At 39.3% G+C, this 27002-nt stretch overlaps 1 protein-coding gene across 22 annotated transcripts in view; it reads right to left on the bottom strand.

Annotated features, from left to right (window-relative positions):
* TNRC6B (trinucleotide repeat containing adaptor 6B) overlaps positions 1 to 27002 on the bottom strand; it is a 149207-nt gene that overhangs the window by 23540 nt on the left and 98665 nt on the right. For 11 of the 22 annotated variants that reach the window (XM_074826726.1, XM_074826708.1, XM_074826710.1 and 8 more), the window contains 15 exons: positions 23811 to 26138; positions 22340 to 22498; positions 18829 to 19007; positions 17507 to 17581; positions 16172 to 16217; positions 14598 to 14704; positions 13975 to 14020; positions 9169 to 9317; positions 5458 to 5583; positions 4296 to 4427; positions 3690 to 3785; positions 3270 to 3444; positions 2749 to 2880; positions 2369 to 2545; positions 66 to 149 (listed from right to left, as the gene is read on the bottom strand). In XM_074826726.1, coding sequence (XP_074682827.1) covers positions 66 to 149; positions 2369 to 2545; positions 2749 to 2880; positions 3270 to 3444; positions 3690 to 3785; positions 4296 to 4427; positions 5458 to 5583; positions 9169 to 9317; positions 13975 to 14020; positions 14598 to 14704; positions 16172 to 16217; positions 17507 to 17581; positions 18829 to 19007; positions 22340 to 22498; positions 23811 to 26138 — 4011 coding nt within the window. The remainder of the gene's footprint in view (positions 1 to 65; positions 150 to 2368; positions 2546 to 2748; positions 2881 to 3269; positions 3445 to 3689; positions 3786 to 4295; positions 4428 to 5457; positions 5584 to 9168; positions 9318 to 13974; positions 14021 to 14597; positions 14705 to 16171; positions 16218 to 17506; positions 17582 to 18828; positions 19008 to 22339; positions 22499 to 23810; positions 26139 to 27002) is intronic. The other 11 variants (XM_074826716.1, XM_074826723.1, XM_074826728.1 and 8 more) reach the window with 6 other exon arrangements.

The raw sequence follows: 27002 nt of genomic DNA, 5'->3' as shown, positions 1-27002 counted from the left end.
ATGCAAGTCTGTGTGACATAACCAAAAGATAGAGTTCTCACCAATGCAGCAAAACTTGCTCTCACCTCCAGCTGTGATATCAGTTTGATTGGGCACCACTTCATTTATCTTTGTGCTGAACAATACTGCTCTCTTGAACGGCAGAATTTCTGCAGCAGATGGCATTTAGGAGGAAAACGCGAAAGGTGTAGTCAGGGTGAATGCTGAGTGACCACTGTATTCATTCAAAGGAAAAATGCACCTATTTCAAGAGGTTTTCTCTTGTAAATTCATTTTCGTTAACAACTTATTTTCCAACACTGGGAAGAAAAATTGTATCTTCACGCCAGGAACTGACAATGGGCCTCATCTATAAGCTTGCAGAGAAAAAAGAACCTACAGTGTAAAATCATTTTGGGTCTTTATTCTTCATCAGGGGTGTTGATAAGGTGGATCATGACTTCAGCTAAGTTGCTCTTCTTGAGGAAGCCAATAAGCTAAAGAGGCTATGAGACAGCCTAAGTGGCTGATTGTTACGGTACAGTAACACTTGCCCCAATAGTCTATAGACCTCATAAGACAGGGCTGGCAATACAGCAATAATTGCATAAATGTCATGTGCCAAAACCCATGATCTACATGACATCTGCAATCACAGCCATTTACCCAAGAAATTAGGGATGGTACTGATGATCCCTGTGAGAGTTTATGTTCAGGATTTGTGAACTCCAGCTATCTTCTCACAGTGGTGAGGCAGTCAGCAACAGCAAAAATTTTGCTTATCACTTGACAGTGGGACTGCAAGTATCGCTAAAGAAGCTCTATGATATCAACAAGGGGCAAAGAGTAGTTATTTGCCTTCTCACTTCTGTAACAGCCTTCTGGTACCAAGAATCTTGCCAGAGCCAGTGGCTGCTCCAAAACCTGGAGGTATGGCAGAACTGATCCTCACACCTCTCCCCTAACACTCCAAGCAGTACTGTTTTTCTCAATAAATGGTCACTAACAAAACAAGTTCAGCAACTAGTCTACGAGAGAAGTCCTGAAAAAAATTAAATTTTGGGGATTTCTGACATTATGAACAGTAACTCCAGCTCAGGAAGCTCAGTACTTAACAACCAGGCTGACAGAAATGTATTGCAAATACACCTCTATGGAGAGCAGTCAGTGGTATGAAATGTGGGTGTGTAGACGTTCTTGAGATAACTAATTATTTTAACTCTGTTAGTTCATCAAAATGTTTTCTTGTCAGAGTTAGACTCTGAGGGGTTCCCACATAAAAAACTTTAAACTACGTTTTGTAGGTTTTCTGCAGTCGTATGCACCACACAGATTCCTAGGCTTTCTGATGCAAGGTCTGTGCTTCTGGTTTACCCGAGATGTACCTGCACCTTTACTTTTTTTGTGCTTGAGGGGATTCACAGCAGAGGATTTGCGGTTAGGAATGTTTTCCTGGAATGTTAAGAGTTTTCCAGGCAGAGAAAACTCACAGCATCCACTATTTGCTGAACAGCACTGTTGATTAATCTGTGCAACTTCAAGGACACCACTCTGTGTTTAAAGAATGCTTTATATAGAAAATTATACGTGTGTTCAAATACATATGTATTTTTCCTAGATACTTGAGTTTTCTAATGGAAAGATAAAATTCTGCCAGTGAAACTCTAGAAGACTTAAAAAACATGCCACTGCCTGTAATCCAAAAAGCAAGAAACTTCTACTCAAGCCACAAGATTGCTGAGCAGCACTGAGACATGGCAATACTCTTCCATCTTTTACGCAACATGAGCAAAGGTGAACCACAACAGTGTAGCACACACATTGTATACATATTGTACCAATACTGCTGGCAAAAGAAACCCTGCGGTCTGCAATGGATCACATACATGAACTTTTCTTCTCGCAATTGTTTATGCTACATAAAATACAAAAAGTCAAGAAAATCCTGTTCCCACCATCACAAAAAACAAGCTTTCACATCTTTTGTTTCCTGATTCCATGCTGTCAGTCAGAATTTTTACACCCGTGTCAGCTTAACACAATGTAAATAAGGAATCAACACAAGAGGAGGGAGCTGGTATTGTGTATTCTATGAACAAGTGTTCTCATAAAAAATTCTGTAAGTGTGAAGTCACCAAACTACAGAAGATGAGTTTGCCTAACAAAAACCAAATACTACTCAGGCAATTCAGCAGTTAGTTCATGTTTAGCTCAGCAATTTTTTACTGGAAAGTCCACATTTATGTTCTAATTTAATGTAGAAGATGTTTTAAAAATTGATATAGGCCAAGCAAGTACTTCCCTTGCAGTGGTTACTTAAAAAATACATGGAAAGGACCCAGCACATCTGTTCTAAAGCTAGGACATAACCCCTGCCCTTATGTAATACCTGGAGGCCAGCTGGCGTTGCTGGATTTGCTTCCAATCTTGTTCGTTGGTGGAGATTTGGCAGGTAACCAACTATCACCAGCAGGGCCTGCATGGCCACCTAGTGGGTCACCCTGAATTATGTCGAACTGGTTGTAGGGCGATCCTCCACGAGCCTTTCCAGGGGGCACTATTGCACCTGAGGCATTAAAAAGATACATTTACGCTCAGGAAAGGTTGGAATCTTTACGAGTATTATATACTAAAACAAAAAAATATTTAAAATGCATACGGGTGAGGTAAGACATTCACTAACTTGCAGCATAGTTTCATCTGAGCTATTTCACCTCTGGCAAGATGATACTGCAAGGGCATTCCCGAAATAGCCAGTCCCCTTCTCACCATTTTTGTGCATATTGGCATCTTGTGAAGCCACAGAGGGCAGCCCTTCCATCATAGTCCACTGTTTAAAGCGGGATTCTGTTCCAGCCTCTTTCCCTCCCATGCCATAATCCATGCCACTTGAGCCAAAGCCTGTGAAACAAACAAACGAAACTCCCATTATCATTCAATCTTTTTGGTTTAAATATCTTCAAACAGGGAGTCATTGTGATCAGAAGAAAGGTTAAAAAAAAAAAATCAATAGTAGCAGATGAAATGTTCAAGAGGCAACATCCAAATAACTTGTTAGGCCAACATCCCACCAAGATACACTTTGTTATTATGTTTGTCTTCTTCCCATGTAATGAAAAATAATGCAATCTGATCAAGAGTTGATGCTTGTTGCAACCTTCGCTCTGGTGCTTGTACATAAATTGTTCATTTCTGGATCTAGACATAACCGGCTAATATGGTAACACAATTACCATGTTAATATGGTAGCTATAGGCAACGCACCAAATCTCTTTCCACAAAGCACTTACCTGAACCGTATCCAGGTATTTGCCCTTTGGTCTGTAAATCTGAGAGACCCACATTCAAAGGATTGGGTACCATGCTGTCTAAATGTGGCTTAGGCCCAACAGGGTGGGATGGCGAATGCTTCATGCCAGGCTGCCTCTGCTGCTGCTGTTGGAGGGCACTCACCATACGAGCAATCTGTGAGTGAAAGAAAAAACTGGGGATGATATATCCTATACTGTAACACAGAATTCCAGTAAACATAAAGAAACAGTGACTTGAAAGAGATCCAAAGGACCTTGCTCTCTGAAAAGCGCAACCTGAAGAGAGTGCAAACTGAAGAGAGCAGATGACATTACTGAAGCCAGCGCCGTCTTTACTGCAGACTGCATTTTTTCCAGCACACTTTATACTTCATATGATTGACAAAAACAGTGCCACACCTGTTGCTCCTGCTGTTGTCGCACAGCTTGAGATAACTTCCTCTGGCTCTGTAACAGCTGCTGCTGCTGCTGCTGTTGAAGGAGGAGCTGACATGCCTACAAGATAAGTGGGGGTGGGAAGAGTGAAAATACAGAGCTCATCAAGTGAAATACAATTGCCAGGAGCTAGTCACTAGCTAATACTTTGCTCAACTTCGGTAAACTGTTTCACATTCCACTCACTCAAATAAAATGACAACGAATGCATTAGAAGAATACTGTATGCCGTTTCTAACTTAACATCATGAAATGCTTCATTACCATCACTATGACTACAAGTCTGAGGAAAACTTAAATTTAAAAAAAAAAAATCAACAAAAAACTGCTTTCTGTACAAAGACATTGCTTAGAATCATTACTAACCCACTTACAACAATCACAATTAATTACACGGGCCTGTTTAGTTTATCTGCTGCTAACAGGGCTGTATTTTCCTGTACAACAAACATGGAATAATTGTACAAAAATAACACAAGATCAGTAGAACAAAGTAGAATTAGAACAAACAAAAAGACAAAAGCAGACAATTTGTAAACAGTCTGTCTCACAAGGTTACCAACTACTTACTAATTGAAACTGGGGAATCTGTGGAAGCTGGCTCAGCATGGCAATCTGTTGTGGAGAAAGCTGGGGGCCCATATTGAAAAGACCAGGATTCAAGCCACTGTTGGGAAACTGTTTGAGCATGGAGGCCGAAACCTGCATGGAAACCAGTTACATATCCTCAAGAAACGCACTGCTATGAGAAAAGATGATGAAGTAGAAGCATTTCTATAAAGGAATAGGTACAACACCAATCTTAAACGGTGTTCTGGGAAAGACATTACAGATTTATTAACACATCACATTTAAACATGCACAATCTTATGACTTGAGCAGAGTGAATACCTCACTTGATTGACAATATACAGTATTACATGTGCAGATGCAGACACACACACAAAGGTTCCTCCCCCAACCAATCTGTTGCTAGAGACTGCACTAAATTAAAATGCTGATATATATGGAGCTAACCAGTAATCACAGTACTGTGTTATCACATTAAAAATGTACTGCTTGACAAAGGAAAAGAAAGGCATTCAGGCAGTCACTGGAGCAAAGAAACAGTGCCTCACAGAAAGAGTTAATCTCTTTGTATGCTGAATAAGCTATAGTGAAAGACAGGAGTAGGTGGAGAAGAATCCCCCCCATTTCTCCCTGCATTGACAGTTACACAAGTAGAATTCAAGGGAATCTCCAAAAGTCTTCACCAAGTCCAAAGCATTTGGAGACCCTGAGGTCTTAGAGCTCTGCAATATAAATGCAACGTATAACCCTTCATCAGGCCTCTCTTTCAGGGGGGCAGGAAGCACAGGACAAGACTGCTTGAAAAAAAATTAAGCAACCTGTCACACTTAAAAACTTTCAGCTTTCTCTTTTCTTTTTGTTTTTAAAATACTTTGCAAATGCCTAAGTTAAGACACAGGATTCCTGAATCCACTCTGAGGTTTAAAAATACTGGTAGCGAGCATTTACCATCAACTCCCTTGGAATAAGAAACAAGGCTAATCCTTCTGCAGTGACTTTTAAGCACTTTCAACTATGAATTTTAATTTTTTTATCTTACCTAAGTTTTCAATTTCTTAACATCAAGCCAAGGACTAAGTTAGATGTATAAGTAACCTCAATGATGTGCTCTGAAGCCTGTAGCTCTACTATTACAAGTAACCAGTTACTATAAATTCCTTACCTGGGGAGAAAGAAATTGGGGAGGCACTTGCGCCCGGATATTGGGGGAAGGATTTAGTGGCTGCACTGGTGTGTGCATGCCCCTCGATTGTGCTGTGCTGTTTCCAAACAAACCATGATTGCCACCCTATAAAATTAAAGCAGTAGTGAGAAGATGAATCTTTCAGGATAATGGACTTCTATGCTATTAACTACATACCAATTAACAATGAGGCAAGTACTGACTTAAACAGAGTACCCTTAGAATTAGTGAGATGTTTGTCCTAAATCAGTAATGTTCTATCTGGGTTAAAACTGCTGTACTACATTTTTGAGATGCAGGCTCTTTCTCCTCTACATTGAAGAGTCATTTTTATCCACTTATTTCAAAGCACATAACAAAACTAATGTTTTATATTTTGCACTTTACATGTTGGGAAATGGAAACCTGGAGTACAACCACCACACTCAAAAAAACATTCCATTGGCTTAAAAGTATGGCAAGACTGTGTCAACAAGAATTTTGGGCCATCATTTCAGAAAAGTCAAGTACTTTTACAGAGTAGTTGTTGAGATATCATTCATAAGTCTATTACTTCCTCTGCAGGCCTTTCACTAACTGAAATTAGAATTCTAAAATTTTATTAAGAATTTTCCTTCTGATGTGAAAACTTCAGCACTCTGGATTGGGATGTTTTTCTCTTACTTTTTTCCCTGCTGAATTGAAGAGCAGGAAAATTTTCAAGTGCGAAAAAATGTTTTGGTTTTTTTTTTTTCCTCTCCCAGTGATTTATTTTCTAACACAAGAATACTTGCTGTTTGAGTTTTCTTAATGAGAAGTATTTACTGTTTTATAAGCAACTTGTGTAATAATAAACCCTACTGCACCAAAAAGACCAAAGAAAATTTGTGATTATGTCTCACTACTTCAGACTCTGAGCAGACTGTCTTTACTTGTAACATCTTTCAACAAAAGCCACAGGAAATGTTATGGACAGTCTCCTACACTAACAGTCGCATGCTGTTGCTTCTAAAAGCTGAAGCTCGTACTCCAAAAGGTCCTTATGTGTCATGATTCTGTCTTTTCATTTTCAAGACCCTCAGAACTTCCCATCTTCTGCTGTATATTGGGATGTCTATTATGCTCAGATATTTGGGGTTCTAAACAGTGCATTTTCCATCCCTCAGCCATCATTCTTTGTTCTCTCTCTCCATGCCAGCACTGCTATACCCAACATAAATTAATTGTTCTTCCAAACTGAGACTGTGCAGGCCTTCTCCAAAACCTTTCCTTCCCTTATATAATAGGATTTAATAAACTTAGCCTTCCTTCTACTATAATACTGTGCATCCTCCACTATCCTTTTGCTGTAACAGAAGTGTCTCATCCTGCTTCTATACAGGCAGCACTACAGATTCTCTCATCCACCCGCATCACATTTCACTTCCTTAATGTACCTTCTCTTTCAGAAGCAACTCAAGATGTCCTACTAAGCACACAGGGAAAAAACCCCCAAGAGACAAGGGAGTTTTCACCATGGAAAGAACTGACTGGGGTCAACTACACATTAAAATTTTTGAGAAGCTTGAAGCTGCAGACTTTCAGCTCTTCCTAAAGCTCAACAGTGTTCTGCACACCAAATCCAAGAATATGTCTGCAAATTTTGGACTTAATTTGATGTTCAACGCTGATTGTGTCACATAGAAACAGAAAGACAATACAAAGAAACACCATCATGTTAGGCATGTGACTACATAAGCTAGTCCAGTCACAATACTTAGGTTCCATTCTTTCATTTCCCAGTATTCCTGCAACATTTTCTTGTAGCATAACGCAAAATGTAATAGCCAGAAATTCTTCCAAACTGCAGTTAATCACTTCATTTCTTCCCCACCATTACTCTGAATACAGAAAAAAACCATTGCTACTTCAAGAGTTTTTAAAGGCTGCTAAGTCAATCCTTTCTTTGGGCTGTGGGGAAGGGAGAAGGGAAACACACACAATGCAAAATGATTGCAATTTTTTATAGGCATATTTCTACACACGGGGCCATCAGGTGGAGTCTGGAAAAATTCAGTGTCGGGGGGTGGTGGGGCAAATCAATAGCCTCTAACTGGGTTTTAAAACAGCAATTAAAATACAAAGGTTGTCACTAACTTCATGACTTCTGAAAAGCGCATCTATCTGCTGCTGCACTGTGATTCAGAAAGTAAGAGGCCAACAAAAACATATGATATACATTTTGATGATAGGAACCAAAGTAGATTGATTCTCAATGGCCTGATATAGCTGAAATTTCCATTAACAATATTAATTTAGTAGGAAAGCAAATGCAAGCAACCAACTAACCAGGATTAAGCCCAGGTTGCAGCCTTATAACAATGCATCTTATAAGGTGGCCTGCTTACTTGTCTAGCAGCGAAGTTTTGGGGACTGAGCCCTGAGCCGATTGCCCCAAGGCCGACGTTGGATAGTGTGGAACCAGAGGGAGACAGCTTGTAGCTGGGAGAAGGGGAGAAGGGAGAGCAGGGAGCCTCATCCCCAAGGCACCCATCTTGATTGGAGAAAGGCAAAGTCAGCTGAAGCAGCAGTTAGCCAACAGCAGGAGTTGGTTAGTGAAGCAACAGAACGCAAGAGGAGAGAAAGAGGGACGGTGAGTGACTAGGAAGAAGCAAAGTTAATTTGTAATAGCAATTACAAGGACAAAACTTCTGACTCAAATGATCACTTGACAATTAAGATTTTGGTCCAAGGAAATAATCAATAAATCCCTAAAGGTTTCTTTTCAAAAATACATTTTGAACTCTCATGAAGTTAATTTCTGTCAGTGGCTATTACCACTACAGAAACAAACAGATCTTGAATGAATTCCTAATGTTAGCACACACCTATGAACATAATTTGTTAGGAATGCATTAGCTCTGCTACTGGTATTTATTAATTAGGCCACCAGAGGGAGTTGACAAAACTGTTTTTGGCCTGTTATACCAAAATGGAGGAGTTAAAAAAATTGACAGTAACACTCCTTCAGGATTTTTAAACCAAACTGATTTTTCATTTGATATGTGATAAACCCTAAAGCATTCTGAATCTATTGGATAGTCTCCAATTCATAATGTGAGGCAATTAACGTTTGATAATAACAGTGAAAGCTTCTATTTAAAATAGGCAAGAATATGAAAGAAATGCTACCATAACATACAACAGATGTCACAGAGAAACAGATGTCATACAGAAGCTTACAGTACACGGACAAACAGCATAAGGGGTTGCAGAATTTAGAAAGGGTGTTTCCAATAAATGAGACATGAGAGCAGAAAAAATTTGGAAGACTGTGATTACTTATGTTTACTTAGATCTAAACCAATTTTTTACAGTAGATGATGGTAGTCAGTAGCCAAAAGAATCATTGTGATGAAATCTATAATGAATTTCAATGCTACCAGTAATTGATCTTTCCAAGAAAAACAAAGGAATTTCTTTCTGTCCATATTAAGAGCAGTCTGTTCTAGAATAAAAAGCCTCATTCTCCCCAGATAATTTAGTTTGTCTATGCACATGATACCTCTGTTTTATATACACATTCATTCTGCAAACGTAACTCCCCCACACCTTTTACTATTGAGTTTGTCCAAGGTTACTGAATTTTTAGCACTTCCATAGGAGTAGAGTAAAAACTGAGACCTCGAACACAGAGGTTGATATTAATATATCCAAAGATATTTCTCTCACCTTCTCAAAATAAGGCCCGCTATCTGTGGTTCCCATGTCTTTGGAATTCGGTGGACGGAACCCAGATCGATCCTTTCTCATCATGTCGTTAAAATCCCCGAGATTCATGGCTCGTTTATCTACCTCAAACTTCTTATCTGGGAGACCACCTGTAAAAAAAGAAATAAGACAGAATTAGTGCCAATAATCTCTACCATGTTTCATGACAGCAGGTTCACAGCCAAATAAGGTATCTTTAAGATCAGGGTATAAATTACATCTGTCTTAACAATTTAGCATAGTTACAGTTGCTATTAGTGTTGAAAAATTAAGGTACGAAGTTTCATTTTTTAAGACTAAGTCAATTTAATTTAGAGTTCAATATGAAGTATTTCTCACCATTTATGTACAGATATAAACATAGGCATTTCTACAGCAGCCTAGTTCAACTAACGATATTTATTTATACGCAATTCTCAACGTCTTCCAACCTCGTACTGTTATATATTGGTTTTCAATATCTAGAGACACCACTATTTAAGTTCTCTGTATATTCTACTTAGCATTTACTGGGTTTGGCATTGAGAAAGAATTTCTCAAACTGCAAAACTATGCACATAATTTGAGTAGAAGTCTTCTACAGTCATGCAAACTTAATTCTTGAACACCACAGATCACCTGGTATAGCATAACGTCCAGACAGACAACCAATCTCCCTCAGCCTGTATGCAATGATTACACAACCAGTAACAGAGACATTTTTCAAACACCCTCTACAGTCTCCTGCCAATGTTTAGCAAGTAACACGGTGGAACACGAGGAAGAGATGTTAGTAACAGATGATCAAACTGCAACATACACAGTGAAGACATCATCTTTCTCTATAAGCTTATCATCAGCCAAGTGCTGACTGGAGGGAGTTTTCTACCTTACACACTGAACTGCTGCCACGAAACTATTTTTTTTTGGTCATAGTTGGCACCTGCAAGGTATCAGATCCGTTATTGTTACGTTGGAAGTACATGGAAAATTATCTTCATTTTAAAATATTGGACAACGTGATAGAAATGAGCTTTACTGGTATTTTTAGTTTTAAATAATTTCATTTAGTAGCACAGATGGCCTTTCCAAGAACAGTTTAAAAAACCTGTCACCACAGTTAACCAAAATCTATGATTCTTCCAAAGGAAGTTGGTGATAGATACCTTGCCCTACCACTGACAAAATACTAAGCCTTTATCAAACAGAGCAGACAGCTAACCACTCCAATACCTTCAAAACACATCTGTTCCTCAAAAAAGCTTCTCAAAGCCAGCATCTCTTCTTAATGTACAATCACAAACTATTAATATTCATAGGTATGTTATTACCAAGAAGCTATGAAACAACCACTAATTACATGGGGTTTTCTTGCTGGCATAGCTTTCAAAGTTGATCCAGCTTCATCATCTCGGATGTCTTCAACATCAAGTACCACAAAAACACTTGACAAGTCACCTACACATCTTGGGTTGCAACTGGAGTCATACTGACCTGGATGAGCTCACCCCTTTCTAACATATCCTAAAAAGCCAGAAATGGCTCTGCAAAAGCAGTCACATAAAATGTCACATACATCTCAACCCTGCCAATACCTACATCCAACCACTACACACAACGCCAGCAATGCACTACCAAAAGGCTTGTGTGCTTTAATTCTAGACAGGAAGCCCTGTCCGTTAGTTGCCTGAAAAGAAACTGAAAGTGAGACAGAGTTGCATCACTATCTGAAATGAAACTGGGTCAATGCCAACACAAGATGACTAAGCAGCAGAAACACCCTTTTGTCTCTTCAGTTATCCTGATGATCCAATCAACTCCTCAAATATTACTGAATGATGCCTTGTAAAACAGCTTGTTAAATAACTTGCAGAGCATTAAATATTATAAATAAAGGTTTCAAGCATAGATATACATGTCACTTAGTGCCAAGGCAGCTGCTTAAACCTCAGTATAAATAAGGCCTTGCTAAGAGAGATGATAGCATTAATTTATCCCATTCACAGAAAATTCTAATGCAACCTTGAAACCTGTCATGCGAGTCTGCCTTTTGCATTTGCCAACAAAAGCTATAAATAATGCAAGTGGCTGAAGACTAGCTTTACCTTAGTACAAGACGACTGCTAAAATCTGAAAAGTTTGAATTTTACCCTCTGCAGTAGGCAACAACACTTGTGCATGAATAAATATGAAGTCCCAAAACCTCTACATGCAGAAATGTAGAGCAGGTTAAAAGTCCAATCATCTTCATAAAAAGACACTCCATCAGTTCTTGGATTTTTCCCCACTATTAACAGCTGGGAGAAACACCATGAAAAATGCAAAATGAAGCAAAAGCTTGGAAGATTATATTAATGTCCTAGTGAGGGGAAAAAACCTATTAAGTAGATCTCCTCCACCAAATGCACGCAGCTTAAGAAAAAAAAAAAAGGACTTATATACAAAAAAGTTACATAATGTGATCATGTACTGGGAGATAGCAACAGGAACTGCTGTTGAGCAAAGTTACCTAAAATGTTTGCAAACAAGAGACTCAACATAGTGAAAATACATACATCCAGTGGGGTAATCCAAACAGAAAAAAAAAAAAAACAAAAAACAATCACATTTGAAACCTGTTTTCTGCTTGACCACAAAACCAAAAAATTTGAAGATACTGGTTTTATACCTTTGCCATAAAATTACATCATCCAAGCCTACTGAGCAAGCACATGTGCTTAGATATTGTGGTGTTGCACCTAAATGCTAGATCAGGTTATGGCTTTCTAACATTTATGATACACAGCTGCATGAATTGCATTTGAATCAATAGAAATTGGAATTAATTTCCCAGTCTTTACAGGTGATTTAGGAATTCAGTGATCTGCAGAGGTTGCAACTAACATAAAGAAAAGGACAAAGGTGATGGTCAACCAGAAGCAAGGAAAGGGTAAAATATTAAGTGGTTCTGACAAGCTACTTACTGTGGCAAACTTCATGCCTCAGGACTTACATACTAGGAGAGATTTCAGTGGAAAAAAGTTGTATCCCATTTTCAAAGTAAAACAAGCTATCAATTGAAGGGATTTGATAGAAAAATTTAAAAAAAGAGGAAGTAGATCTGCCTCAGGTATGCTATTGATCCATATCCCTTTTCTGTCTTGGTCAGTAAATAAAAGCATCACTCCAGTACCTTGCAATAAAAGCAACACATTTTTCAAACAAGGAAACTGAGACCAATGTAGTCAGAATTACTTACTGACAACTGGACCTATTTTACAATGCACGATGACCAGAGCCAAGGTGCTCTGTGCATACCAAAGCCAAAGTTTTCTTTGATATGTGTGGTCTCCAAGCTCAGATTTAACTCTGAGATCAATGTGCACTTACCCATGAAGTGGGAAAATATGATGCTGGGAGTTATCTAGTTAGGAAAACCTGGTATGTTGTAATCTTGACTGAAAACCCGTTGAAGAACAAGCCTACCTCGTAAGTCATCCAACTTTTAAAGTTCAGAAGTAGATACAGGCTGAACAAAACCAGCTTAATAGTTTTCCACAAGCAACTGCCATAAAGCAACAAGATCAAAACTGCTAAGCAGAGAAGTAACAGAAAAGCCTCAGGAAGATCTGTTACATTCTTAGTCTCTGAAATGGAATACAAACTGTAATAAATGCCTCTACCTAGGATCAAGGATGCCACCATTAATGGGCATAGTAAACTTACAGAAGTGCAACACATCGAGACTAAGTATGGAACTTTTCTGCACTACTTCCTCAGAAGGTCTGATGGCCTTAAGGTCCTTGACAGCAGAAAGTTCTACAGGATCCAAAAGCTTAACTTGGAGACAAAGAACTTGAGAGCTATAACCAGCACAATCCAGGCTACCACCCTCTTCATTTGTATGTTTCTTAGATCTGTTCTTGAACAGCAGCATCTGAAGGCAGATGAGAACTGAACACCCAAGAAGACAACTTATCTCCACCTAGATGTTTAGAGAAACATGATACAATCAGAACCTGAATTCCAGAGAGGCTGTAGGAGGCCAAAATTGGAGCGATCCAAAAATTCTGTTACCTTCCCTAAAACTGTGTTGTACTACACAAATGCATGCCTTAACATCTCTTACTGGGATCCTTAACTACTCAGAGGAAGAAAGCAATTCTGGGTAAAATTAACTACTTAATCCTCTATGAAGTGTGATACACATTTTAAGAATGTAATGGATTCTAAGCTGATAGACACTGCAGCTATTGAGAGTGCATTAGAATACCAAATCAGGTATTAGATGCAAGTAAGTCTTGACTACGACAGCTCTACATTTAGTACCAAAGATTAATGGGTATTCCCAATAAAAGAAGTCTTTTTGATTGGGAAAATCCTGACTACAGCATCATGTGATGCTACAACAGTGGCAGGTGAGGAAATACTGAAGCTGGTGACAGCACTGGTGCAAAGAGGGTCAACATCAGTGCAGACTTCTTGCAAGGCATAATATCGGAATAATTTGGTCAACAATACTAGAAATGCACAGGAAAGGAATGGCAGAATCAGAATGGCATAGAAACCACAACTGTAGCACAACGGCCAGTGTCACAAGAACTGCCTCCTGACATCCCTAAAAATCTATTATTCAAATCAAGAATGAATATTTACACTGCTTGCATTTGCAGGGTTTGAACTTGTGCTATCTAGTTTTCCACTGCTACCAGAAGCTCCCACAGTATATGTTCAATTTCAATCAAATGGCCATTGTACCACGAAGACAGAAGACACCTTAGAGGAAAGCAGTATCTACTACTGGATTACTTTTTGGGGCAGGGGGACACATCAGATCAGTCAGCTGTCTTGACATCTGTAAAAACATAAAACCGAAGGTGGTGTTTATCTGAGAGTGAAACAAACAGCTCTTGCTACTATGTTCTTACCTACTGTCACTATTTGATGTTTAGATGGAGGGGAAAAAAAAAAAAGGAAGAAATTGGGCAATGAAATAGACCAAACTGTAGATGTACATAATGCTGGAAAGTGAGATTACTTAATGCTTAGCACACAGTCAGTCATAGACCTGAACACTGTAACTTCTTTGGCAGGTAATACCTCAGAAGTAAATAGATTCTATCCTTGATGTTGGGTACAGCCAACTTACATCACAGAGCCCACACTATTCTAACTTACAGCATTTAATTTCAAAACATATTTTGAAACTAACTGTAATCAACTTGTAAACACCCATTTCAGTTGATCTAGAGACCCCACAGACTGTGACCTGAAACAGAACTACTTTTGCAGGTGGTTCTTCAAAGATACTGCAACAGAATCATGAGTAATTAATTCTACTGACAGTCTCCCACAGGAAATCTAGAACCACCAGCAGAGTAAGCATTGATTCCAAGCCAGTAACCTCCTCCAGCCAGCCCTCCCCTTCTTACCAAGTCCTTTCTGTCCTTCCAGCAGCACTTTGTGCCTGTGTGCATCCATGTCTCAGCTGAGGTAGAAACTTCTGCTACAGAAGTAGCTGGAAATAAGCAGCTTGGTACTGGAACATTTTTAAACATGAAACCAGTAAAATGGTTACTGAATAAGAGCCATACTGTGAGTCTCAGTGCTAATCACATGAGATTCAGAATCAGTGTGTCCACACCTTCACAACAAACTTGATCTGCACTGATACAGGACCCCTTCCAGACACAGAACCACTACACATACACTTCTCTGGAGCCCTCAAGGCACAACTCATCTACACGGGAAATTCACTGTTCTAGATGAGAGCTGAGAATACAACTATTACTTTGACATATCATCCTTTGGAATAAGAATTACAGACCTCTGGCTTTTGACATTGTAACTGGGAGGAATCTGAAGCCTCTGTGACATTTCTGACAGTTACAGAAACAGGATGAACACCCCTTTCCAAAATTATTATTGGGTTTGTACAGCAGCAGTGTCCTTTAAGTGGACTAGAAGATCTGTCTTTGTAGCCAGGGATATGAGATGATCTTCCTGCTTCTGTAGATTTTGAAGATTCAAAACCTGAACAGAAGCAGTCGCTGGACCACGAACGAAACCCTCTTCCCCTTTGTAAGTATCAAAGACTATCCTGTACAAATTTTTAGTCTTACTAAGCCTTCGAAGACTTGATAACAAATAAAATAAACAATCGGAACAGCAGATTTGGGTCATCCCTTTTTTAATATATACCTTAGGAATCTTGTAGGGAAACCATCTCAAATGGCAGAAGATTTCAGAAACCTGTGGTATTTCTATCACAAGACCATGACAATCAATATTCAGAGACAATTTGGAGAAAAACAAACGCAAAACTAAACCTGATTTCAAGATAAAAAAAATATTCTGTGAGAGTTCACTATTTGGTTTGCCAAAGAAGAAAGTCATGACCAATTCAAAGGTGATTAAATGGTATTAATCCAAGTGGTCAATTCCACCTCTCATTTAGGACAGTGTTTTCCACACAGCCCATCCCACTTAAGCTGCGTAGTATTTGTGGTGAGGCTATCAAGAGTGAAAAATCTAGGTCTATTGAGCAGTAACTTGTAATAGCCTGAGGCAAGCAGCTGAAGAAATCAATAATAAAAGATACTCTTTTCCCTCACATCACCTCCAGGGAGCTGTGGTAATTGGGATGTCCTACTGCCAAGAGCTAAAACAGTCTTCCTCTTCCACCAAATGAAAAAGGATCTTCACTTTCTTGAAACAGTAACAGTGAATACAAAACTACACGGATCAAAACAGTCTTACAGGATGTCCCTTCCACAAGTTATAGTTCTGTTCTGTACAGGTATGCATCCCAGTCTTGCATACCAGCATCAGCTGTGTAGCTATTCAAAGCCTACAGTCAAGATATCAGATACTATAATTCTATCCTTCTATTATGAGGAGTTCTAAAAGTAAGGATCAAGCCTTTCCAAAGCACAGCATGTCATCCACTTAAAAATACTACACATGATCTCGTATTTCAAATGCATTTAAATTAAATTATACGCACCTACAGACAAGTCCATCTTACTGCCTGGAATGTCCTCAGTTTGACTCTGGGAAAAAAAAAAACCATAAATTCAGTTCTGACTTCTATGAAATGCTGAGGAATGTTTCAGAAAGCAACCCTTGATGGTTAAAGGAGGAATGAAGGAAGGACATGCTTGTGCCAAATGAAGTTTTATTTTAAACTAAAATCAAACACAAGGATTCCTGATATCATCCTTGACACACCTCACCTCAAACCCCTAATGATGCGTGTGGCAAGTTTACCCATATGAAACCAGACACATGAAAGCATACAACAGACAGAAAGATTGACAGATAGCTGCTCTGTGAAACGAACCTCTGTCCTCATGTTCCGGTGGATCAAGAGATGAAACACTGAAAATAGTGGCCAAAATGATAGCTCATCCTCATGACCTGTCCAGTCATCAAATCTTGAAATGCACTGCCAAGTTATTCTTTAGTTGGCAGTCTGGAACAGGGTGTTCCCATAGCTTTCAGAAGCATCTATGGTGTAGCAGACTGAATTTGAGCTCAGGAGCCAATAGACGTTACAAACTAATCCTTGTCATGTCAGTGACAGTTTGTGCGGCCCTTGGCTTCTCACAAAACCTCTGTATTATTATCTTTTGCTAGCCTGCATTACATACTATTCCTGCTTCATAGAGTGACAGCTGGCACAATATTCTGTAAAATGTTTTACAAATCAGCATGTCAGAAGTTCTTAAAAAAATTTTATATGTAGCTATTTTTAAGGTACTTCCCAGCAGATCTGTCTTTTCTCTCCATGATGTGTCGTTTATTTATTCACTTTACCAATCAATCTTTAAGTACTGATTAATAACGATCCCTTTTTGTTCTAAAAAGACCCTACTGCACAGTATTTAAGACAAATAGCCAAGACAGACACAGGGCTGATTGGTGTCTGAGATTCAGAATGAATAGCCTTGGACTAATCACTGATGTCTTGACACTACAGCCAGGAGCTGAGGCCTCTACCTTGAGTGCTCTAAACAGTGTCATGAAAATAAAATTAAAACCAAACCAAACAAACAAAACCCCTGAATGCTATAACTTGCAAGGAAATTGCAGTCTCAGAACAGCTATCAAAATATTTTTGAAGAGTCAAAGTAGATTTTGGATTCTTCTGAGAAGCCATTCTCACTAGCAAGGAAGTGCTGAATACCCAGCTATCACAGGTATTATAATCAACCTGCCAGCAGAGCAAATGCAGATAAATTAAGTTGTTACACACTGTGAAAGAGCTCATCTTTTGACTTATCTAAAGCTTACTGCTTTTTAACAAAGTTGGATTTTGTATTTTAAAAAATTTACTTACTAGCAAGCCCATATTTGAGAACTGTTTGGATAAAGGGTTCATCCATGAATCACTATTTCCCCCTTTTAGTGCGCACTGAAGAGAAAAAAAAGACAAAAACATTTTTAAGCAACTTCTTGGTTTCTTAAATTCAGTTTTATCCTTGAGATGCACAAGTGTCAAACTAAAATCCTGGTATCAGAGAAATTAAACCTCCTGAACAAATTACTTTAACTTTTTGTGTGGTTGGAAACATTTACTAAACACTATTTTCTTCTTTTCTCTCTCATAACATTGTTCATTGTTAGGTATACCAAACTCAATGAACGCTTGCTGTGTAGAATGTTTATCACATCTTCAGTTTCATTCTGGAATTCGGAAAGCTTTGTGAATGTTATTTATCTTTTTCTCTGTTACAGTTTAATACATTCACACATTTAATGCACCACATACAGCGGCAGATTTCTTCCTTGGCTTTCTTCCCTTTAGTATGGTTTCCCTTACATGGGCACTGTGCTGACCTGTCTCTCAACTTGGCCTTACTGTAATTCACAGGTGATCAAAACCAAAACTGAACACAGTTCAACAGAAAAGAACATTTTTTGGACAGTTGCTTTGGTGGTTAAAACAAAAAAGCTTTAAGTGAGAAAAAAGTTAATAAGAATAATTTTTGAAAAACAGGAACTGTAAAACTCCATATCACATCACAATAGTATTTCCACATTCTAGAAAGCTGCTCTGCATTTGTGTTTTGAGTTTGCCCAATCTATTTAATTAGAAGTAGACAAAGCATGATCCTTCTAATATTAATATGGTACCAAGTGTTACTGTACTAGAGAACTTCAATGCAAACCTCAAAGCCATTTACTCAGGACTGTAGCCAAGCTCCTGCTCCTGTTTGAGGCCAAAGGTCAGTAACAACAAACAAGTCAGACCTAAATCCAACAGTCGGTAGAAATAGGAAGTGCATGTGCCAAAGGGACTGTGGAATTCTAACTTCAGTGGGCTATGCAAGGAGAACAGCAGCAGACTAACACCGAAAGATGTGTCAACAAGAAAAGAGCAATAGCCTTGGGATACTTATTGCTCAGTTTTATTTAGTAATGGCTCTGCAGCTTACATACCAAAAGAATTTGACACCTGCTGGCAGATTTATTAGTCACAACACATGTAATACATTAAAACAAATCCAGAAACCTCACATTTTTACACTGTTGTAACAGGCACCTTTCCAGCTGAATTCTTTAATACCTTTTTAAAAGAAGAACTATTATAATGCTCTAACATATCAGTCATACTGCTTACAGACAACCCAGTAGTTATGAATCATTCAAGCATTTTACCTTCATTTGTGTTTTCTTTCCTCCTTGCGTCCAGCTTGTTGAGTTGTGGGAGGAACTGCTTCCCTGAGAGCCTGCTGTGTTCCAGACTCCTCCCTCCTCCTCCTCTTCCCAGCTGGAATGCCGCGTTCCTGTCACTGGCCCATCACTCTCTCCCCAGCCATCTTGCATAGATTTAGTACCTTTATAAAAAGAAAAAAAGCTCAAAAGCAGTCTACAATACCATGCAGCTGGTTATCTGACACTGCAAGATTAGCTGAGATCATCAGAACCCCAAAGGAGTAAAAAAAAAAAAAAGGGTCTTCACTCTAACAGCTGTAAAAACTTGTGCATGAATCCCAAAACCCAAGTGATTCCGTGACATGTTAGCATGTCATGTTGTGCAACTACTTTAAAGCAATGTCAAACCCTTAAAAATATAATAACCACAGGGACGACTTCTCTGATAGATACAGCTGCATTTGTGTTTCTTTAAAAGGCAACCTATTATTTTCCAGCGTAAATTAAAGACTTCAAGGACACTTAAAAACCAAGGGTACTGAGGACTCTGGTTCAGGTAGTTTATCAATTATTTTCTCTTACATCAAAACCATAACACTTCCCTTGTGCTAAACTCTTTACCAAAATTACAGAACAAAGATCTTTCAGGAATAACAACTAATTAGAATCTGAAGGAGAAGATCTGACATTGTGCTCTGGTATACGTAACATCAAAAGTAGTTTAATGTGGAAAAAAATAAAACCCTCTACTTGAATTTCTGGTTTTAATAATGTCACTAAAAAGCCTTATTAGCAATGCTGTTTAAGTAGAGATGCCATTACCAAAAAGCCACAACTATTTCATTGTATCAGTTCAGACTAAGGACTTCCCCTGTTGGCTTCTTTTTTTTGCTGTTACTCTCTAGCACCAGTTCTGAGACAACTTAGAATTCTAACCTCTACTGACAAGCCAACAAGAGCCCAAATCCTCATCTTGTCTAATGTCCAACTGTTCTCCTTCCTGCTCTAATTCTTCATTCTGCATATTTATTCTCTAAGCACTAATCTCCTTTAAAAAAAGATTTCCATCACCATCACCTTTTTCGTAACTAATTCTTCAATTGTCTGGGGTTTGTGTGGAAATCAGGGATAAAGAATTAACACACACAGCAAAAAATGCGAATATAAAAGTAGTCAGGAATTGTAATTAGTCTATCAAGGGGAACTCTACCTTGATCATACCGAAAATAAGTAGAGCAGCATTTCATAGCAGTTTAAGAGCTACCTTAAAATCCATCACAAATAAGAACTCAGATACTTCACAGAAAACAACTTTTTAGAGTATATTTGTGTACCAAAATTGGGGGCTGCTTAAGATATATACTGGTCTAAGTGCAAAAATCTACTTCTTGACCCTTTAATCATGCTACTAATACAGAAAAGGCTACATTTAAGGATTATGACTGCAGAGTCAGGAACTTAATCTGAAAATGTTGTATATGGGGTAGTCCCTGCAGCTTTTATTTATTTCCTGCCACAGTGTTTAAAAATAGTACTATGATCCTGGTTTTAACTACATCACCATAGATTATTTTTCTGCATTGACAGCTCTCGGGTCAGATTCCTGAACATGAATCTGGACAGTGGTGTAAAGATGATGTGTCTGTAGGAATCCTGCATCATTTCACATTTGTTGAGTGAGGAGGCACAAATAGCTATATTAAGAGTAAGGAAAGGAAACTTTCAAGACAAAGACAAAATAGTGATGTTACAGAAAACTGAATTTATTCTTTTGCCAGAGAACTCCTATGCGATGCTGGTAAAATTATGTAAAGGCTTTTTTTTTTTTTTAAACAGGTGGTTAATGATCTATGCTTTCCTTCTTTGGCTCTACAGTCTTGGTTTTTTTATCAATTATTGCTAGTCTCTGTTTCCTGCCCTTACCTTCAACCATAAATTATGCCTTTGCAGGCTCTTTGTCCCAATTTCTTCTTCCACAACTTATCCAAGACATTAAATATTTCCCCTTACTCCACTGAATAACGTAGCTTCCTTCTTCTTTCCTTCTGGGTGCCAATTAGAAACAAGTTGAGAGAGCAGTCACGGAACACAGGAGAATGAAGATCTCAGCTCTTAACACTGGTGACCTACTACACCCCAACCTGAAACAGTCATCACAGCGAAACTCCCTATATTCTGTTCCTCTAGAGCTGGGGACAGCTTATGTACAAAATAGTACACGCTGCAGCTCTTTGGTTATGTCACCCATGCAGACCAGTTTGGACAAGCAAGTGACCATGCGTAGTCTTTAAATACTGTCTTAAGCATTAACAAATCCATAGGATCTGCAGTGGATCATTAGCATTTCAGTGTCTATTATTTTGGTCATATTTAGGTGGCTTTTTACAGATGAAAGAAGAGATCCATCTAAAAAACAGGCTAGCATCCTGAAAAGTGCCAAGTTTGTACGGTAGGCACAGGAAGCACTACAGCCATGCACAAAAGGTTGCTATAATATTAACACTAAGGAAGCAATGCTTTTTCCCCCAGCTTTGTTTCATAAATGGCCAAACTATTTAATTAGGATGGGAGGAAGGGAGAACAACCCAACAGCACACAATCTGTACAGAGCATTTCATTCCAAACAATTACACGTTGCAAAAGCAACTTGTAATTGGAAACACAGTGTTACAGCAGGTATCAGCAGTTAAGTTCAGTAACAATCATGTATTATCAGTATTTCCTACAGGAAACTTCATATCCAAATGTTACTGGCTTTAGCTATAACACTGCTATGTTGTATCAACAGGTAATTGCTTTTGTTTGTTCTATTTTCCTTAAAAGAGTGAAATAAAAAACTTCCACAAGCAGTTTACATGAGCAGGAATAGTTTTCACAATACAGCAAAATTTTAACTTCAAAGTAAATTTTTAAAATATTTCAACAACATCTCATTCATGAAGAACACAGCTGTAGGCAGGTAATATCCAGAAAATAGTCATCTATTTAGGTTCAACCACAAAAGTTCAGTTCTTAAGAGTTACAATTTTGCACACTCATACAATTAAAAAAAACCTCCATTCAAAGGCAAGTTGCATTACCAAAGCGTAGATTACCATGTAATGGCCTCAAGGGTGAAATCTGTCTGTACTGTGCATTTCTTTTTCTGATATGATCAGGGAAAGTGATTTATCATGTAACAGGTTGATATGCTAAACAACAAGTGGGTAGCCAGATGAGAAAAGCCATTTTGAGAAAGACATTTTCTCACTCAGTTGCTCTAATGTTTCAACACTTCCACAAATCAGAGCTGCCCATTTAAATGCTTAGTTAAGAATTTTTTCATTACCTTAAAAGACCATGTTCCAGTAATTTGAAAGCACTTTATCACTCATCCATCAAAATCTTACATGACATTCAACGTTGCTTCTAGGCCTCAGATAACAATTCCTCCATGGATGACCTATATCATAAGGCCAAACACTAAAAACCTCCAGGACCATTGCAAAGAAACTGGTGTCTGGCCTATACTCACTAGATTTCATGGCATTCGGGGCGTTGGAAGGTGCATTCCCCCAGCCTGTTGTCGATGCTCCTGTATCATCTACTTCACCCCACCCGGGACTGGTTTCATTTGGCTCACCCCAGGCGGACGTACCATTATCTGGAGCAGGTGGAGTGCTTTTGCTCCAGACTGCACAAAGGAGAAAGAGTTTTCATTACAGACCATTTAGACAACAAACTATTTATTGCAGTGCAGCACCACGTCATTAATCTACTGCTTTGTTCTTTTCTGTTGAGGACCTTAGATTCTCAATAGCGTGGGTGCAACAGAATTGACAACTGTTCACATCAAAATTGGAGCGGGCACTGACCTCCAGGGATAAAAAGGGAAACAATGCTATGATGAGCAATATTCTTCACCAAGGTTAAAAACGAATCCCACATCTAATGCTGTCCTCCTATCTGGTGAACTTTTGTGACTAATTAAAAGCACCAGACTAACTCAGGGTTTTCATATACTGAAGAAAGAATAAGGACATATTTGAAGTACATATTAAAACAAAATAGTATTCTTTAAAACATGTTTGAGTCAGATAAGAGATTACATAACAGTATCTCAATGTATTTCCAGCCTATGTAACTTTTTCTTGTCTTATTTCAAAGAAAATATTTTGCTAAATATTCTTTATTATACAGCAGAGCCAAATTGAGCTAAAAAATTAAATCACAGACTCACTCAATTTCAGGTGTTAACTGTTTCAGAGCAAAAAGTTCTCAACTAAAAACAAGTAAAGAATTTCATCATGTTTCTCTAACAATTAAACATAAAAAATGTGACTTAGTCTGGAGAAAAGGAGGCTTGGGGAGACCTTATTGCTCCCTGCAACTACCTGAAAGGAGGTTCTAGTGAGGTGGGTGTCAGTCTCCCAAGTAACAAGTAATAGGACAAGACAAAATGGCCTCAAATTGCACCAGGGAAGGTTTAGATTGGATATTGGGAAAAATTTCTTCACCGAAAGGGTTATTAAGCATTGGAACAAGCTGCCCAGGGAAGTGGTTGAGCCACCATCCCTGGAGGTATTTAAAAGATGTATAGATATGGTGCTTAGGGACATGTTTTAGTGACGGACTTGGCAGTGCCAGGTTTACAGTTAGACTCAATGATCTTAAAGGGTTTTTTGCAATCTAAATGATTCTATGATTCCATAATTCAACCTGTTCTTCAGAGCTCAGATGGAACATTCAGATTTGTCAGCTAACAAACATTTTCTTTTACTGGCAAGCTGACTAGTATTCAGAACACAGTTACTGAGGTATAAGCAGAGGACTGACTGATTCAAATTTTAAAGACACTTTAAATACAGAACCAAATATTCAAATAAGAAATCGGTTTTCTTTATGGAATAAAACTGTTAGGAATTGGAGGCTACACAAGTATCTCTTATGCATTAAGGTTAGACTCATATACAGGAGCTTGCTGAAGAAAGCAACGAGACTAGTACCTGATGCTTGTGATTTGCTAGTCATTGGAGTAGGCAGGCTCTGCTCCCGTGGGGCCTGTCCTCCTTGTGAGTTCTTGTCCCACAGGTTCACATTCTTGTAGTTATAACTGCTAGGATCTCCCCATGCTGAAGTGCCATCATCAATATCCATTTTTCGACTGATTGACTGTGGAGAAGGTTCTTCCCAGCCACTAGGCTCCTCCTCTTTGGGGGCAGCTGGCTGTGGTCCGCTGTTCCAGTTTGGGTTTGGAGGTCGCCCATTACTTGGAGTTTGGGGCGGTGGACCCCAGGAACCAGAAGCCTCCTGCTGTTGCTGCTGGTGCTGCTGCTGCTGCTTGTTCCAGGAGTTGGGCTGTCGACCCGTCTCATTCCATGTTGAAGTTCTTTTACAATCATCCCATCCACCCTTTGAAGCAGCGCTTGTATTTGCACCATTACCCCAAGTTCCAATCTCATTTTGCCCACCTTCACCCCAACCAGACACTGGCTTGTTTCCTGCACTTTCCCAGTTGCTGTTTTTTGTTTGGTCAGCTTCCTCTCCCCAACCGTTCTTTCCAGAAGACCATCCTTGATTAGGTTGCCGTCCACCCCACCCCTGATCCTTACTAGAGCTGTCATTCCAAGAGGAAGATGTTTTTTCTTCTGGTCTTCCTCCTCCCCAATTAGAAGAATTGGGGTTCTTATAGTCATTCCATCCTCCAGTATTTTTGGGGTCCTTCCACTCTGTTGGGGTTGAGAGCTCACCCCATGCAGACTTGATTTGATTGCTTTGGCTGGGTACATCACCCCAGCCCCCTGAGTTCTTTGTCTGTGTGGCAGAGCTCTCCCACCCCTCAGTTCCTTTATCAGACTTTCCCTCGGGCCGTGGCATCTCTTCAATATCCCATACGGTATCTTGCTTAATTTGAGTTTGGCCCCAGCCGGTGTTTGAAAGCACTCGGGGGTCCAAATCAGTCCTGCTTAGCAAAGTCTGCAAGACTGCCTGGCAATCAGGATGCGTAGGCCTATATGATCGGCGTCCAGAATTGTGACTGTCACTACTTCCTGCTTTGTGGTTGCTTCCAGTGCTTTGACCTCCAACCTCACTTCCCGCAGAGCTGGAAGATCTTCCCCAACAGGGAGCCTGGGAATTGCCTTGGTTTTCAGGAAGAGGGTGGCCTTTTTGATTGTCCCATGCTCCAGTGCTAGAATTTGGTTGGTTTGGACCACTCCATTCTCCAATCTTCAGTTCATCAGACCCAGACAGCTGTTTCCATTCTCCCTGAGAGACCCCAGATGTTAATTTGTTCCCTTCACCCCATTTGCTTTCATTTGCATGCTGAGGGCCAAAGTTCCAAGACCCACCACCCGTAGACCGGTTATTATTATCCCAAGAATCACTTCTTGACCCATTAGACTTTTGAACAGAAGCTCCTTTCCAGGAGTCCTCTCGATCCTTTCCATTGTTCCCATGGTTTCCAGAATTGCTCTGTCCAGAGACTGTGTCAGTTCCAGAAGACCCCCTAGCTGTACCCCAAGATCCAACACTCCCAGTCTTTCTTTCTCCAGTGCTTTGTGAAGGGGTGTCAGTGCTCCTGGAAGGGTTCCCCAAGCCCATTTCAAAGGGCATTCCCTTATTCTCCATAGGGTTTGGTGAACTTAAGTTCAAGGAGTTAGTGTTTCCATTTTTTGGTCCATCAGTGTTATGAATTTGAGCCTGTTCTCTGCCAGAGACAAAGTTAACACCCGCATTTTCCATCTTTGACTGCTGTTCCCTAGAGGTCTGACCTACTGTGCTAATCTGTGCATTGGAGCTACCACTATCAGGTTCCAAAGTCCCTTTCCTAGAATTGCCCTCCTGAACCAGTGCTGGCCAAGCAGATGGGTTGCTATTTGGGTTAAAGTTGCTGAAGCCAGAACCAGGACCAATTCTATCTTGTCCACTCAAGTTCCTCCAATTACTTAGTCCATTGTTACTCTCGGCAGCAGGGTTGGAAGATTGAACAGATTTAGCCTTGGGATCAGATTTCCAGGCCCCAAGATTACATTCGTTTCCAGTGCTTCCAGACTGGCACTGGCTTCCTTTTCCTTTGTTACTAGTGGTGCTTCCTGGCAGAGCGTTCTTCTCCAAGCCAGGGTTCGAGGCACTGTTGTTATCGGTGGTGTTTTCGGAAGAAGATTCAGCATCTTTGCTGGCAATACAAGGCCACTCTTCCATGTCAGACCCGTCTACAATCACCTTGTCCCAGATGTGAGTTGGGTTGGCGTGGGTGCCGCTGTTGGAGGAGGCTCCAGGACCCCAAGTGGAATTTGCATAATTTGAAGCAGCAGCACCTCCAATTGCTGAATCTACAATAAAAAAAACAAACCCAAAACCCACACCCAAAAAGGTCATTAATAATCAGTATTATTTACAAGCACCGAACATCACATTTCTGACACCAGATTACTGTTTTCATTAATAAGAATCCTTGCCTCAAATGTGTAAAAAAGTTGCTTTGGAAGAATGTCAGGCTGGAAAACACCACTGAAGATACTGGTTAAAAACTTCTTTCAGCAAACTCCCCACAAGCATTTTGTGGGGATTTGAATTCACCGTTGACTCACTACTGTTGCTAACAGTCCAGCTCCAAGTTCAACATAATAATTATAAACCAGTTAATGAATGTGCATGGTCATTACTGATACTGGTTGTAGACTTTTCAAATACACATTTAAAGTTATACTATATATAGAACAAGAATGTGTTTGTGCACATGTTTATATGTGTGTGTGTGTACATGCAGTCAGCTGGTGGTCTGCAACTCAACTGACTCAAAACAACTAGAATTTATTACAGATCAAAATGTAAGATTGAAGACTAAAAGCATCTAATGAATATATATCCTTCAGCTTCAAATACCTTTTTCAAGTTGATTTTGCTACTAGGAATTTCTTTCAACCCTTTGTAAAGCAAACGAAATTTCTAAAAGTTACTGTAAATCGAAAGAGCCCAAAGCTACACAAATTACAATTTTTATGCAGTAACATGCAAGCTGTATTCAGTATGTAATTACCCCACGTTTGTGTCACTTTATGTTATATTTACCCTAGAAACCACAGTTTGTATTTTGTGAGCAGCTGAGCTGATCTCTCTGCCGCTGGACAGAGGCTAATAAGAGATCTCACTATTCCTTCTCTCTCTCTCACCAGCTCTACCTACTACTTCAAGTT

The sequence above is a fragment of the Strix aluco genome, chromosome 5 (genome assembly GCF_031877795.1).
Source record: "Strix aluco isolate bStrAlu1 chromosome 5, bStrAlu1.hap1, whole genome shotgun sequence".
Lineage (NCBI taxonomy): Eukaryota > Metazoa > Chordata > Aves > Strigiformes > Strigidae > Strix > Strix aluco.
Note: the sequence above shows the minus strand (reverse complement) of the source record. Positions and strands in the feature narration are given on the sequence as shown.